Consider the following 17,199-nt stretch of genomic DNA (forward strand, 5'->3'; position numbering starts at 1 on the left):
TCTGCTATGTATAAAGAAAAATAAGGAATGCAAGATACTGTCCTTTTCTCCATCCTCTACTCTCATCATTAGTTTTTCCTGTTAATGTATATATTAGGTACTTTTCATACCTTCATCTCACTTTTCCATGAGCATGTTTTAATAGCTTGAGCATATGATGTGGCTTAGAGGAATGTCTTCTCTAGAGTCTTCTCTATTTAACTTTAAGGTGTAGAGCCAAGTGGAGATAATCCAGGAATTGAGCTATACATAGGTGGAATTCGGGAATGTGATCTAAACTGAAAATATAGATTTGTGAGTCACTAGGATATAGGTGGCAGTTGAAGAGAGGAGTGCATAGAACAAAACCTTGAGGAAGGTTAATAGGACAGGAGAAGGAACAACAGAGCCTGCAGAAGACAATGAAAAGGCCTAGCCAGAGAGAATAAGAGGGAAATCAGGAGTATGTGATATAATGGAAGCCAGTGGAAGAGACTGTCTTAACGAAGGTAGAATAGTCAGCTGTGTTGAATGCTACTGACAGATTAGGTAAGATGTAGACTACATTTGGTGATAGAAGGTAATCAGTGGTATTGGCAGGGTGGTGAGAGCGGGAGTAGTGGAGATAAAAAATAAGTTTGCAGTGAGTTGAGAAATACATAAGAGATAAGAAATTAGAGACAGCCAAAATTTGGATTTAAAGGGGGAGGAAGAAGATTAATTAGGAGGAATTTGGGTGAAAAGGATTTTGTTTTTTTGTCTTGGGGAGGGGAGTGCTGTTACAATGAAAGAGACTTGAACATGTTTTAGTGCTGATGGGAATGAGCCAGTAGGGAGAGAGCAGTTATACATACTCGGGAGATAGAGGCAATAATGTATAGGGTGAGATTTCTGACAGTGCTGAAAGTGATCTGAACACAGGTGGGGAAATTAACTTTAAATATGAGGAAGGATCATTTTTTTCATGATAACAGGAATGAAGAAGGAAAAAAGATAAGCGGAAGCAAATGTGTTTATAAGTTTGTTGTTAAGACAATAAGGAAATTCTCATTGAATGGCTCCTATTTTCTCTTTGGAATGAAAGATCAGATCACCTGTAGTGATGAAGTGGCGATTTTTGTGGAGAGTGGAGAAGGTTTGAAATACCTGCAAATCTTATAGACAACGCTATTGAAATTGTAGGACCGGCAGTCAGTACTAAAGCCCAGTTGAGATGAATGATCTTTTATAGTGATACTAGTCTTCTCTATTATAAGATTTTCTTCACCTGGATAGGGCAGAGGTCAACTAACTGCGGCCCATAGGCCAAGTCTGGGCTCTGGGCCAAGGCTTCTCATGGACTCTTTTTGTAAAAAAAAAAAGTGTTACTGTAACACAGACATGCTCATTTATTGTCTATGGCCACTTCGATGCTACAGTGACAGAAATGAGTAGTTGGTTCTCAAAGCCTACAATCTGACCCTTTACAGAAGAAGTTGGCTGACCTCTGGTGTAGTTAAACCTGGATATAGGTGCACGGAAGGCAGACATTTGGAGTCAGGTTGAGGTCTTGACAAATGCAATGATAACATCAAAGGTATTGGCAGTTGAAGTATTGAAACTTGGAATCCAAACTGAAGAAGGAAAAGAAGTGAAGAAAGGAACTGATGGGACTTATGGGCTTTATTTGGGTGTCTTGTAGGTAGCTGGGCGGGGGGGGGGGAGCTGAAATGATACAAAATTTGGTCATATATAACTGAAATAGGTGATTTTAAAGGAGAAGCAGTTCTAGGTGATGCGACTATCCTGGGTGTGGTAGCTGAGGTTGTATGGCACTGAGAGGCAGAGTACTGGCTACATCATCTGTGTAGATGCTGAAGTCCCCTAGAATGGAGCAGAAGGGAAGATGGTGAACCAAGTGGTTATCTTGTCTTGATCTCTGGGATTTATTAGAGAAAAATAAATAAATTGCTAACAGTCAATTAAAAAATTGCTAACAGTGTGAAAATAAGTAAATAGAAAATTTGTTGCTTTTGTGATTATAATTAGAACTTACACTTATTTTAAATGTCTTTTGATTATCAGACTGCAGATGTATTTAATTTTGAAGAAACAGTTTATAGTCATCATATGTCTCCAGTTGCCACCAAGCACTGTTTGGTAGCAGGTTTGTACATATGTTGTTTTTTAACATATTGAAAACTTTCTCCCTTTTAGTATCTAGTTAGTTTTGATATAAACATTTTAACCCTGATGAAGATCACAATTCTTTAAAAAAAAAAAAAACTTGTGTGTATTACTCTTTGTATTCAGTTTAACAGATATTGTACAAGTTGGACACTGTGCTAGGTTTCAAAGTGGCTAGGATTCAAAGATTAAGAAAGCACATTTCTGTTCCCTTAGGGTTACTTTTTTTTAAATTTTTAACATCTTTATTGCAGTATAATTGCTTTACAATGGTGTGTTAGTTTCTGCTTTATAACAAAGTGAATAAGCTATACATATATCCCAATATCTCCTCCCTCTTGCGTCTCCCTCCCACCCTCCCTATCCCACCCCTCTAGGTGGTCACAAAGCACGGAGCTGATCTCCCTGTGCTATGCAGTTGCTTCCCGCTAGCTATCTGTTTTACATTTGGTAGTGTATATAAGTCCATGCCACTCTCTCACTTCGTCCCAGCTTACCCTTCCCCTCCCCATGTCCTCAAGTCCATTCTCTACACCTGTGTCTTTATTCCTGTCCTGCCCTTACGTTCTTCAGAACCTTTTTTTTTTTTTTTTTTTTTAGATTCCGTATATATGTGTTAACATACGGTATTTGTTTCTCTCTTTCTGACTTCCTTCACTCTGTATAACAGACTCTAGGTCCATCCGCCTCACTACAAATAACTCAATTTCATTTCTTTTTATGGCTGAGTAATATTCCATTGTATATATGTGCCACATCTTCTTTATCCATTCATGTGTGGATGGACACTTAGGTTGCTTCCATGTCCTGGCTATTGTAAATACAGCTGCAGTGAACATTGTGGTACGTGAAAGAGTTACTTTTAAACCACCAAAGTTTCAAAGATTTTACGTGAACAAAATTTGGCAGCTTTTTCATTTTGACACAGTAAAACAAGGAAATGATTTCCTTTTCTCTAGAATGTGTGATTCAAATTAAACATCCATTTTTATGAAAGCACTTGCAACAAAAATTTTCATGTGTGAAGAAAAAAATGTTTTTCTGGTATCAGGTATCAGGTCCCTGTGATATTATTTCTGTGGCAGTTCATGAATCTCCTCACCTCCAGACATCAGTCAGCTGCTTCATCTTTAAAGAGTTTGGGCACTAACTTGTCTTTGAGGTCCACTCAGTCTGTGTCCAGAGTTTCTGTGAATCTGTTACTAGTGATTGGAAGTATATCATTAACATGGAAAACCTAAGCTATTAAAATAAAATGAATTTTCCTAGTTATAAACATTAATAACTATTTAAAGTATGTTATTAGCATACATTTTTATATTTCTGCATGGATACAGTGAAAATGTCATGACTCATATGGTAGTTTCTTGTTTCCTTTAGGTGATGATTTATAGTAAAATTATCTTAAACTATTTTTTTTGTTTTGTTTTTACAGTTGGTACTAGAGGGCCCAAAGTACAACTTTGTGACTTAAAGTCTGGATCCTGTTCCCACATTCTACAGGGTATTTGAAACAACAACTACTCTGAGTAAACCATTCAACAAAATGAAACATTATTGACAATGTATTCTTTATAAGTGACATGACTGATGTATTTTGTGCTAGTTGTTAGAAGTCAACAGGGAAATAAAGATCCTTTTGTGCATTATTGTTATAAAACCAAACTATTGAGGAGACATTTTTATGTACAGTAGCCACAGGGGAAGCTCAAAGAATATAGAAAGTCTCACTCAAAACCTTGTATTATTTCTACATTGAAAAAAATGAACTACTTATGAAACTTATATCAGTACATTTGTCTCCATGAACATTTTTTAATATTGTTCTGGCTGAGTAAACGTTCTTAATATTTAGGTGCTTCTTTTCTCAATAAAAATATTTTAGAAAAAGGTATTGAAATAATACTTTGGTAAAGTTTTACTAGCTTAAATTATTTTTGCTACTTTTTTATTAGTATTAGATCGTCTAATTCTAAACAATGAAAAAATGGGATGTAATTCAGATATAATATTTTTATTCATCTCTAAGAAACACATATAAATATATCAGGAAAACTTGGTGAGATGGATAACATTTGTTTTACATTATCATGAATTTCTATGAATATAAGCTAGGTAGATGAAAATATATGATTTGAATAGTTAGGTAGAAGTGAATTAAAATGCTGAAATCACTTATCCTATGAACTGATCACTTGTGCTTTCTAGATAAAAATTTTTATATAAATGCCTTTTACAATCATGAATTAAAATAATTTTTTTCTGTTATAACTTTCTGAAAACTTAGAGAACATTTTTATTCTTTAGAATGTTTATCTTGTATGGTGGTTTGTTGCAGGGATTTTGTTGTAGAGATAAGTAAGTAAGCTTGAGCTATATCACTTATTAATGGATAGACTTGCTAGGCTAACACCTGTATTTAAAAAGACAGACTCACTTGCTCTGACTGTTTTTTCCAAAGCAAACCCAGACCTTTTATAATAAAATAGCATTGTGAGAAATGCCCCATAGACTTCACATTAATATTTATATATAGATTATTATAAATGTGAAAAAAAATCATGATTGTATCAGTTTATTTTTAAGATTTAGTCTATGCTTTCTTCATAATCTGGCAAAATTAATTGCACTGTATCTTTTGATTTTTTTCAAATATTTTGCAAGTCATTTTATACAGTTGTTTTGCAGGTCACAGACAAGAAATATTGGCAGTTTCTGGTCACCACGTTATGAGTATATCTTGGCAACTGCAAGGTAAAATGCAAATTATTTGGTTTTGAAGTTAATAATTAATGATAAGCATTTTGGAAAGACTGTTTTTATGTTAGATGCATATTTAGTTGTTAAGTACGTCCTGGAAAATAAGATAATTGAGTTACAGATTTTAATTCGTATCACCAAAAGAAATCTTCTTTTGCATCATAATCTTAATCCTCACTATCTAATCTTGAAGGTGCTCACTTTGTAAAACAGAGAAAACAACAGAATCTATGTAGCAATGCAAATCTACTAGTACTACCCATGAAACAACTGTGTTGTGTCATTTTTGCTTACAAAAGTTTAACACTCTGTCAATTTAAGAATAGTAGCATTTAATTCATTTTCTTTAACCCAAGATTATTTTGAATCTGATTCAGCACATTCATCCATTCATTGATTCAGTTTACTAACATTTAATGATTCCTATCATGTGCTAAGCATTGTGCTAGGGACACAGAGGTAACACAGGCCTAGTCCTTTCAGGAAGCTAATAGTCTAATGAGGGGGTATAGTCAGAAAAACCAATGATTTCAGGACAGCTGAAAATGCTTTAATAGAGATATGTCTCTGGTAGGTATAATATGGGAAAAAAGAACAAGAGCACTTAACTCTTTTTCTTTTTTTTTTTTTTTTTAATTGAGGTATAGTTGTTTTACATTGTTGTGTTAAAAGCACTTAACAATTGAGGATCAAGGGGGTTGTGGGTTTTGTTTGCTGGAAGGAAGAGTCTTACATATTTAAATGCTGATGGAAAAGTATAGCTGGAGAAAAATTAGTGAAGATAAGAAAATGAAGGGGGGCTTCCCTGGTGGCGCAGTGGTTGAGAATCTGCCTGCCAGTGCAGGGGACACGGGTTCGAGCCCTGGTCTGGGAAGATCCCACATGCCGCGGAGCAACTAAGCCCGTGCACCACAACTACTGAGCCTGCGCGTCTGGAGCCTGTGCTCCACAACAGGAGAGGCCGCGATGGTGAGAGGCCCGCGCATCGCAATGAAGAGTGGCCCCCGCTTGCTGCAACTGGAGAAAGCCCTCGCACAGAAACGAAGACCCAACACAGCCAAAAATAAATGGGTAAATAAATAAATAAGTGAAATTCTTTAAAAAAAAAAAAAAAAAGAAATGAAGGGGGGACTTCCCCAGTGGCGCAGTGGTTAAGAATCTGCCTGCCAATGCAGGGGACACAGGTTTGAGCCCTGGTCTGGGAAGATCCCACATGCTGCAGAGCAACTAAGCCCATGTGCCACAGCTACTGAGCCTGCACTCTAGAGCCCGTGAGCCACAACTCCTGAAGCCCGCACGCCACAACTACTGAAACCTGCGCACTCTAGGGCCCACGTGCCGCAACTGCTGAGCCTGCGTGCTGCAACTACCGAAGCCCGCGTGCCTAGAGCCTGTGCTCCACAACAAGAGAAGCCACCACAATGAGAAGCCCATGCACCATAACGAAGAGTAGACCCTGCTCGCCGCAACTAGAGAAAGCCCGCGTGCAGCAGAAAAGACCCGACGCAGCCATAAATAAATAAATAAACAACTAAATAAAAATTTTTTTTTTAAAAAAGGAAGAAATGGAATAATTGGTACATCAGGACCTTGACTAGACAAGAGAGGATAATATCAAGGGTCCCAATAGAAGGGGACACTGATTTGACACATGAAGGGCATCATGAGACTAAATGGAAGGAGGAGAAAGGCATGAATACAATTAAATTTGTGACTTTGGCAGAGAAGCTCAAGAAATGCGAACCCAGTGGCCTCTGTTGTTTTTTAGTGAGTAGAACTTGATGTCATCTATTGAAAATACTGGAATGGGATGCAATTTTCAGGGAAGGTAGTTAAAGATTTGGAATAACAGTTTTAATGAATGGAAGAGGGAGCTGATTAAGGGCATATAGGATTGCTGGTCAGTATTTTGTGTTCTATCGAAGGTGTAGCCCACAGCTGTACTAAGCCACAGAAATCAAAACTTTGAATGACACAGACTTAACAATTGTCTAAAAATTGTTCAAGTCACAGGTATAAGGAAAGAAATAAAATCACCAAAAGGCTTATAGGAAGGATCAAGGACCTAATGAGATAGAAACATGAGTGTTGATAAGAAAATTTAAAAACTGAAGGGACAGGAAGTAGTAATCAAATTTTGATATAGACATTTTAATAAAACTTTTTGCAGAAGAATTATTACAAAAACTACTTTTATTAGTCTTATAGAGAAATGTGTCTCAATTTTTGTAAAGCAGCCAGCTCTCCCTCTCTGTCACAGTTTATTCCCCAAAGAAGCTTCTGTTAATAGTTTGCAGAATGTGACATTGAAATTGATGATTTCTGAAGTAGAACAAAGTCTAGAATGTAGCCATAAGAAGGCTGGCCAAAGAGGTGTGAAGGTGAGGAGCTAGGCACTGCTTGTGGGTCCATGCTAGAGTCGATTTACATTGTTTGTTTCTAATTTGGTTTTCCTCAAATCAAGAGGGAAACTAAGAGGCTTTCAATTCTCAGAGTACCCCAGGAATTTGAATCAGTACCAGAATGGACCTAGTAATCAATGTTAGGAGTCAGATATGTCCATATCTAATCTGTTTCAGAAGAGACTTAAGTCCTCAGACTCCTCCCATTGCAGACCTATTCCCCAGCTGGAAAGAAAGAAAACCAAATTGAGAATGGGAAATGCTAACTTTTTGCCGACTATTCTAATTGGCTACGTTTGATGGTGATCTGTGAAAATAATCAAAGTTATGGGAAGAGATAAACCCTGTATAGATATTTTTTAAAAAGGTTTATAAATGAGAAATAAGCTTGTAAAATGCAGCGTAATGCTCTTTCTAATTAAAATGACCTGGATAAACCCAACAGGTTAGAATATTATCGAGGGCTTTGTGAGGATATGATAGCATCAGTTGAACTGATTTATATTTTCTTTAGTAGTAGTTTAGAAGCTGAAATTGATATGTGATCATGGTTTTACCTTTTTTCGTTTCACTTGAAATAAAATGAAAAGTGTCGAATTTCTAGGAGACATTAAATTTATTTCTTGTATATCTGGCAAAGATTGATTTGAGTACAGGAAACCAAATAAAAATATTTTGTCCTTATGATTCACCTTATTCTCAATTTTTTTCATATAAAAAGAAAAAAGAAAAACCATATTCCTACCAAATGGATTCTTAAGCAAAGTGAAATTAGTTCACTGCTTGATTATCTAGGCAACATTTGAATAACAAACAGTAGAACAGATACAGTAACATATTTGCCAAGGAACAAAGCTCTAAGCCTGTCTAGTCTTTGGAGAGGAAGATGCTCATGTCATTAAAAACAACAGAAAAAACAGAAGAATTCCATCCTTGTGATTTACTTTTTTTTTTTTTTTTCTATTTTTTCACTTTTTTGTGCTGCTATTGACTACTGAATATTTGCTGGAAAGGCAAAAGTACAACCATCCAAATGTACAGATACATTTGTGCTAATATACTGAGACCTCTGTATGCCATAATACTGGAAAGGTGGGTGAGGAGTACAGTCATTATCCTAGCTATATACGTTAATGTAACATTTATGTCTTCTCAGTGCTGACAGTAAAGCAAAATTATGGGATGTGAGGAGAGCATCAGGATGTTTGATTACTCTTGATCAGCATAATGGGAAAAAGTCACAAGCAGTTGAATCAGGTAATGAAAAACACATTAATATAGAAATATGGCATTGATAGTATTTTTATATTGAAATTTTTGAATTGAAACCAAATAATAAATGTATGTTGACAAATTGTAGATTTTATGTTTTTTTTAAAAAGGCATTCACAACAAATCAGTTTCTAAATTTATATCAACTAAATTATGGTTGTCTTTTTTTTTTTTTTTTTTACTGAGGATTCCAGTGAGCTTTTATTTATTTTTTCTTTTTTAAAATTTTTTTTTTATTTTTAACATCTTTATTGGAGTATAATTGCTTTACAATGGTGTGTTAGTTTCTGCTTTATAACAAAGTGAATCAGCTATACATATATCCCCATATCTCCTCCCTCTTGCGTCTCCCTTTCACCCTCCCTACTCCACCCCTCTAGGTGGTCACAAAGCATTGAGCTGATCTCCCTGTGCTATGCGGCTGCTTCCCACTAGCTATTTTACATTTGGTAGTATATATAAGTTATGGTTGTCTTTCTTTAAGATACAAGTAAGGGGGACTTCCCTGGTGGTCCAGTGGGTAAGAGTCTGTGCTCGCAATGCAGGGGGCCCAGGTTTGATCCCTGGTCAGGGAACTAGATCCCGCATGCTGTGTGGCGCAGCCTTTAAAAAAAAAAAAAAAAGAAAGAAACTAAAAGATGCAAGTAAGTATGGCATTTCTTCTGCCCCTGAATTTTTGAATGTAGAAACTTTTCTGGATTAACTTATTTTATTTTTTTCCTCACATGAGGCCAACTAATACAAATTCAGTGCCATTTAGGAAGTTACAATAAATTAAAGAAATGGTAATATTTTGTGTCCATTTTGTCACAAAATTTGCAAGTTGTGTTTAATTTGAGTCCACTGCAATCCAGGTGACAAAGTACTTCGATTGCATTTTTATAATAGAATTTAATTTCTGTGTAGGTTAAAATTCTGATTCAGAATTAAATTTGGACCAGAAATACATTAGGTTGAACTATATAAAACCTATGATTGTTTTAATAATCTTGTAAATTAAATTAATCAGGTTATTGAGAATTATGCTTTCTCAAACCTGTTCATTTTGAAAGTAATATAAATTTTGATTGAGACTAGAACACTTCTTTAAGTGGCAAATACTAGTATTATTGATTTTTAATAGTCCATGGAATGATTTTTAGATTGAAAATGGAAATAGTATATAAGAAGTTTAATTTTCAATTTAAAATTTTAGTGGTAGGTTTATGCAGTTAAGTGAGTTTGATAGCACAGCTTACTCTCTGAAGAAAAATTATATTTGGCAGGATTTTCTCCCTTTGCTTTTCCTATTTTCCTCTGCTTTTATGGTTCTAATTTATATAGCTTATGTTCAAGTAATCCAAAGGGATGATTAATTTTAAATATAATCAACTTATATATTTTAGATAATTCAGATAGTTGTCCTTTAATATGTTTAAATAACTATATCATCAAGCATTAAGTGTGTGTTGAATTTATAAGAACAGATAAACTGAATTGTGTTTTTCATTGCAGCAAACACTGCTCATAATGGGAAAGTTAATGGCTTATGTTTTACAAGTGATGGGCTTCACCTCCTCACTGTTGGTACAGATAATCGAATGAGGCTCTGGAATAGTTCCAATGGAGAAAACACACTAGTAAGACATTTTAAGTACCTTGAATGTTTTGGATCTACATTAAAGAAATGAATCTGTGACTTAACACTTGGTGTTTTTCTATAGATTTGACTTTGTTTCTTGCCTCTGAATCACAGCTTTCTTTATATAATATTTTTCCATTACGTGAACTAGTAATTCTCAATTCAGGACAACCCACCCCACCTCACCCCACCACATTCTCCCCACTTAGTGGAGAATCATTGCTCTACTGAGCCACTGTGTATAATGGGAGCGTGCCATCTCTCTCAAGTATATTGTAGAAGAATAAAAGATCGAGAACACCTGATATAAATTAAAGCTATAAAGTCAGTCAAATTTTATACTGTATCTGACTTTTAAACAAAATCCAAAATGAGGGACTTCCCTGGTGGCGCAGTGGTTAAGAATCCACCTGCCAATGCAGGGGACACGGGTTCGATCCCTGGTCCGGGAAGATCCCACATGCCGTGGAGCAGCTAAGCCCATGAGCCACAACTACTGAGCCTGCGCTCTAGAGCCCGTGAGCCACAACTACTGAGCCTGCATGCTGCAACTACTGAAGCCCGTGTGCCTAGAGCCCATGCTCCGCAACAAGAGAAGCCACCGCAGTGAGAAGCCCACGCACCACAACGAAGAGTAGCCCCCACTCAGCACAACTAAAGAAAGCCCGCATGCAGCAACGAAGACCCAATGCAGCCATCCATAAATAAATAAATAAATAAATAAATAAATAAATAATAATAAAAAAAAAATCCAAAATGAATGTTATAGTACCAAAACATACAGTAATTGGAATAGATGTGTTCTAAAAGTGCTAGATTCTTTTTTTTTTAATTGAAGTATAGTTGATTTACAATATTGTGTTACTCTCAGGTGTACAGCAAAGTGATTCAGTTATACATATGTATATGTATATATCTTTTTTTTCGATTCTTTTCCTTTATAGGTTATAACAAGATACTGAATATCGTTTCCTGGCTATACAGTAAATCCTTGTTGTTTATATATTTTATATATGGTAATGTGTATCTGTTAATACCATACAACTAATTTATCCCCTCACCTTCCCCTTTGGTAACCATGAGTTTGTTTTCTATGTCTGTGAGTCTGTTTCTGTTTTGTAAATAAGTTCATTTGTACTAGTTTTTAGATTCTGCCTGTAAATGATATCATATAATATTTGTCTTTCTCTGTCTGACTCACGTAACTTAGTATGATAATCTCTAGGTCCATCCATGTTGCTGCAAATGGCATTATTTAATTCTTTTTTATGGCTGAGTAATATTCCATTGTATATATATACTACATCTTCTTTATCCATTCATCTGTCGATGGACATTTAGGTTGCTTCTGTGTCTTGGCTATTGTAAATAGTGCCACCATGAACATTGGGTTGCATGTTTCTTTTCTTTTTTTTAATTCTTTTTTATTTTTTTTTAATTTTTATTTATTTTATTTTTGGCTGCGTTGGGCCTTCATTGCTGCGTGGTCTTTCTCTAGTTGCAGCGAGCCGGGGCTACTCTTCGTTGCGGTGTGTGGGCTTCATATTGCAGTGGCTTCTCTTGTTGCGGAGCATGGGCTCTAGGCACACGGGCTTCAGTAGTTGCAGCATGCAGGCTCAGTAGTTGTGGCTCGCGGGCTCTAGAGCGCAGGTTCTGTAGATGTGGCTCACGGGCTTAGTTGCTCCATAGCATGTAGGATCTTCCTGGCCAGAGCTCAAACCCATGTCCCCTGCATTAGCAGGCAGATTCTTAACCACTGCGCCACCAGGGAAGCCTGCATGTATCTTCTCTAATTAGAGTTTTCATCTTTTCCCGTTATATGCCCAGGAGTGGGATTGCTGGATCATATGGTAACTCTATTTTCAGTTTTTTAAGGAACCTCCATACTGTTTTCCATAGTGGCTGCACCAATTTACATTTCCACCAACAGTGTGGAAGGGTTCCCTTTTCTCCACACCCTCTCCATACAAGTGCTAGATTCTTATGTGGTAATTAATTTTTAGTCTTTTTAAAAATTTATGTTATAGTCCTTACCAGATGTACCTCTGGTTTAGTCACTTTCAGAATAAGCTACCAAAAGTTTATAATTTGGCAATAATACTAATAGCTAATATTTATTGAGAGCTTATGTGCCAGTTACTACGCTAATAAAAATTAACATTTAATATATGTGCCAAGTATACATGGTGTTGTTTAATCACCACATCAACACTATGAAGGTTGTTACTCTTATAACACCCATTTTACACATGAGGAAAATAAGACATAAAATTAGGTAACTTGCCTGAGTTTACATAGCTAGAAAGCAACAGAGTTTGACTCTAGATTCTACTCTTACTATAATGCTGATTATACCCAGACCCCTTAAAGCATTTATTAACTACCTTAAGGTTCATATTAATGTTAATCGTATTCCTTTCTTTAATCATCCTTTCTAGCTAATTCTCTCTTAGATATTCTAGGTATCACTTTTATTATTAAAAACTAACTTTAAGGTCAGAATTGTTTGTGCCAGATTACTTTAGGGTTTGCTAATCCCTCTTATTCTTTATGAAATGCTTCTCCATCATGTCTCATGCTAAAAACTCAGGCATTGCAAATTTTAATTTAGAATCTCCCACTCATTATATTATACCATGTCCCTAATCAGGTCACACCTTCCTTTTTCTCATTTTATTCATTTGTTTAATAAGTATTTATTGAGTATTTCCTATTTTCCAGGCAGTATTATACAGCAATAGACAAAACATAGAAAAGTTCTATCCTTGTAGAGCTTACATTCCAGGGAGAGAAAGAAAGACATCCATCAGTCAATGAATGGATGGATGGATGAATGGGTAAAATGTATATTCGGTGCAGTAAGTACTATAAAGAAAAGCAAAGCGAGGAAGGGAGCCTAGAAAATATTAAGAAGCTGGAGTTGATGTTTTACCTAGGGCAGTCAGGCTAGGTCTGACTCAGAAGATGACATTTGGCCTTAAGGAAATGAAGGAGTGAGCCATCCAACATCTGGGAGGGAGAGCATTCCAGGAAGAGGAAGGAAAAAAGTACAAAGACCCTGAGGCAGGAGCATGCTTGGGATACCCAAGGAGCGTGTATGTGGCTCTTGTGTTAGACTAAGCAAAGGGGAGAGTAATAGGAGATAAGCAACAGAAGGAACAGGGTACCAGAGCTTACAGGCTTGTAGCCCTTGGTAAGGGCTTTGGCTTTTTCTATGCGTGAGATAGAAAGCCACTCAAGGCTTTTGAGTGGAGAAGTGACAGGGTCATTTTGGAAAAGTAGGTTGACATGTGCATCAAAGGTGAATGTGATAGAAATAAATGGTATTGAGTACATACATAAATTGTTAATGTGATTTTATTCCATTTTTCTCTCCATCTTGAAGGTGGTGATACTCATAGTCTATGGATTTTTGCTAGTAAGCCCATATTTTGAATAGTGTGTTTAGAATGGATAATACATTTTAAAAAGGACTTGATCAAAGGAAAGGTCATTCACGCAAAAATACTAGAGTGGCCCAGAAACTCACCTACAAAGAACACTTAAAGGAATTGGGACATTGATCCCAGAAAAAGTAACTCTCAGGGGAAGCACAATGTATTCAAACACTTAAAGGGCTGTCAGACAGAATAGTAAGCAAATTTCAGTCCTGCCATTTAGTAATTTGGGGATATTAGGCAATTTATTTAAGGTGAGATCATGAAGGACTATCATCAGAGTTTCAGTGTCTCCATTATGTAAATCAGGATTATTAGGTACCTAAACAGTAATAGTAAGGGCAAAATGGAAGTATGTAAAGAGTAGTACTGTACCTGCTAAATAATAGGCATATCATAAATGATAACTATTTTTATTGTATGGTGTTGCCTTATTGGTAGTACCCTTATAATTTAAGAAAAATGTGTAAGTACATGCTTCCAATATATGTATAATTATTTATAAATTATATACACGTACTGTTGTGGGTCTATATATTAAAGCTTAATTTCTTATTTTTTAGTTAAAAATGAAATAGAAATTCTCATATTTTCCCCTCATACCTTAATGGATCATCTTACAGACTCTTTGAGGTGCCAACTGCACTCTGGAAACCATTCCCTTAGAGTACCAAAAACTCTACCTACAGGGAAAATTCACAGAGAGACAGCTTTTGGCACAGCAACGAAATTTTAAAATAGCTATTCTGGTGTTTACTGTTACAGTTATTGGTGTTATCATTCACCCAGTCACCAATGGCTAGAAAGTGGGAGTCTATCCTTTATTCTCCCCTTCCCTTATCCCAACTATTAAATCATTTACAAGTCCTCTTAATTGTTTCTTCATAATTTATTTCTTAGCTCTCTTCCCTTCCAGCCTCACTTTGGGCCCTCATGGTCTCTCTCTTTAATTACTCTAACGTCCGTCTAACTTTTCCCAAACTCATCTCCCAGTGAAAGTGTTTGCTCAGTAAACTTTCAGATTATGAAAACTGAATATTTTTGCCTGTTGTGCACAAGGCCTTCATAAGCTGTCCCTTCTAACTCACTAGCTTTATATCTTGCCACTTCCCCATTTTTTTCCCTGTCCTTAGCCATACTGAGCTACTTAAAGGTCTTTAAATTTACGCTCTCTCACCCTTCATTCTTTGTGTCGACTGCTGCCTTTGCTTTAGAATACCGTCTTCTCCTTCCTGTCCTAGCTGCTTCTCAGCTTTCAAGATTCATTTCAGGCACAATCTCTTTTTAACTCCTCTAGTCTAGCTTACCTGCTTCCAGAGTACCCAGTGCTCACTTGTATTACAATAGACTGTGATCATCACTTAGTGGAATTAAAGAAAAATAATTTACCACAGTGTGGCACGGTGCTTTTTGATTTAGTATAGTCTAGATTTCAGTTTCTGATTCTGTCACTTACTAGCCAAGAGATCTTGATCGAAATACTTAACCTTTCTAAGTGTTTTCTTTTTGTTTAATAATGCCACCTATCTCATAGTATTGTTTTGCATATCATATGAAATAATGCATGTAAAATATTTAGCACATTGTCTGATACTTACAGCAAATGTTAACACTTAGTAAACATTACCTGTCATTATTATTAATTATGCTGATAGTTGTTTGACAGTGAAATGGGCTGCCTTATGACGGAATCTTGGCATCACTGTAGGTATTTATTCAGTGACTAGATGTATATATTTCCTGGGACAATAAAAGGGATTCATAAGATAGGGAACTGTGTTTGCCATCATCCTATCCCACATCTATGAAATTTTCCTCCCCTATCAGAATCTCTTCAAAGACTGTACATACCACCTTTAAGACATCATAACCAAAAGTAGCCTGTTCTTCTTCAGTACTTTCATAATATATAGCATGATATTTGTCACATACTGCTTTTTATGGTAAGTGTTTATAGTCATAAAACGGGGAGCTTAGATAATCACCTAGCACAGTGTGTGACACTAAGCACTTAGTAATTGGTAGATCTCTCCTTTCCTTAATCTGTTACTAGAACTTCATTCCATAGGCATTGAAAAGGTATTGATAGTTTTGAGCCCACAGGTGATTTGATCACAGCAGTGATTTACCAAGATTAATAGGACAGTAAGTTGCAAGATGGATTACAGGGGGAGCGCCTAAGGACAAAGACAAAAGTTAATTAGCTGGTTCAGTATTTATACCTCATTGATCACTTTCCAGTTCACATTTGGGAAGGAATGTGGTATAGTGGAAAGAAAATAGGTTTTGTAGGTAGGTGTTCTGATGTGTGAATAAGACCATCACATTCTAGCAGTTCATAATTTTTCCAGGAGGAACAGAGAATTGCTAGTTGAGATTTGTGTTTTTTCTCCACCCCACCTCCCCACCCCACAGTGTTATTCTACAAATTGTTGTACATGGAGGATCAAAAGACACAAATGAGGGAATGTTATTCTTTTAAATATATAGGAATTAATAAATCTAGGGACTCACTGAATACTTCTGTATCCTAAGTGTTTTCTTATGCATTATTTCATTTTTAAAAAAATATTTATTTATTTATTTGGTTGAACTGGGTCTTAGTTGTGGCAGGCAGACTCCTTAGTTGTGGCTCGCAGGCTCCTTAGTTGTGGCATGCAAACTCTTAGTTGCGGCGTGCCTGTGGGATCTAGTTCCCTGACCAGGGATTGAACCTGGGCCCCTTGCATTGAGAGCGTGGAGTCTTAACCACTGCGCCACCAGGCAAGTCCCTGCATTATTTCATTTTATTTTTCACAATAACTCTGGTAAATGATGTTATTTCCTTTTAACAGATTAGAAGAATGAAACTCAGAGATTAAATCATTCATTACTCATAAGAGGCAAAAAAAAAAAGAAAAGGAGGGGTGGAGTGGGTTTCAAAAACCCAAGTCTACTGATTATAAGTTTAATGTTTTAACATTTCACTGTACTGCTGCTGCATTGAGATAGTTGAACACATGTGCTCATTTCTGTCACATGTTAACCTCAAGGGTGGGTAAGCCGAATGTAGTATCCACAATTATCAGCATATATCCATTTGAGCCTCAGTGTTTGTTTATACACAGAAACACACACACACACACACACACACACACACACACTCCCACCCAACCTTTAGAAAAAGAGAAAAAGGCAAATCACTCACTGTCTGTTTAAACTCCAGTATTAGCCATAGTGAAGGGAGATATTGGTGATCTGCTTGCTCATAATTCCTAAATGATTAGATACTGGTTTTACACTTACCCTAAGCTTATCTAAATTATCACCAGGAAGTAAACCTTTATCCCCAAGCTTCTCAGACTTTGATGGACCTACAGAACATCTAGGGATCTTGTTAAAATGAAGATTCTAGTTCAGTAGATTGGGATGGGGCCTAGAATTTGTTTCTAACTGCTCGGGTGATGCTGATGTTGTTGGTCTTGCATCTTTGACTTACAGGTGTAGAATTTTTGTTTTTGTCCCAAATATATAATTATTTATAAAAAGCTGCAATTGTAGTATACACAGTATTTGTGTTCTT

General features: G+C 36.2%; 1 protein-coding gene across 1 annotated transcript in view; it reads left to right on the forward strand.

Moving 5' to 3' along the window:
* ERCC8 (ERCC excision repair 8, CSA ubiquitin ligase complex subunit) overlaps window positions 1-17,199 on the forward strand; it is a 74,229-nt gene that overhangs the window by 30,292 nt on the left and 26,738 nt on the right. The window contains 6 exon segments of the mRNA XM_082457333.1: window positions 2,044-2,125; window positions 3,581-3,649; window positions 4,834-4,857; window positions 4,860-4,899; window positions 8,464-8,564; window positions 10,074-10,198. Coding sequence (XP_082313459.1) covers window positions 2,044-2,125; window positions 3,581-3,649; window positions 4,834-4,857; window positions 4,860-4,899; window positions 8,464-8,564; window positions 10,074-10,198 — 441 coding nt within the window.

The sequence above is a fragment of the Balaenoptera physalus genome (assembly GCF_965194825.1).
Source record: "Balaenoptera physalus genome assembly, chromosome: 3".
Lineage (NCBI taxonomy): Eukaryota > Metazoa > Chordata > Mammalia > Artiodactyla > Balaenopteridae > Balaenoptera > Balaenoptera physalus.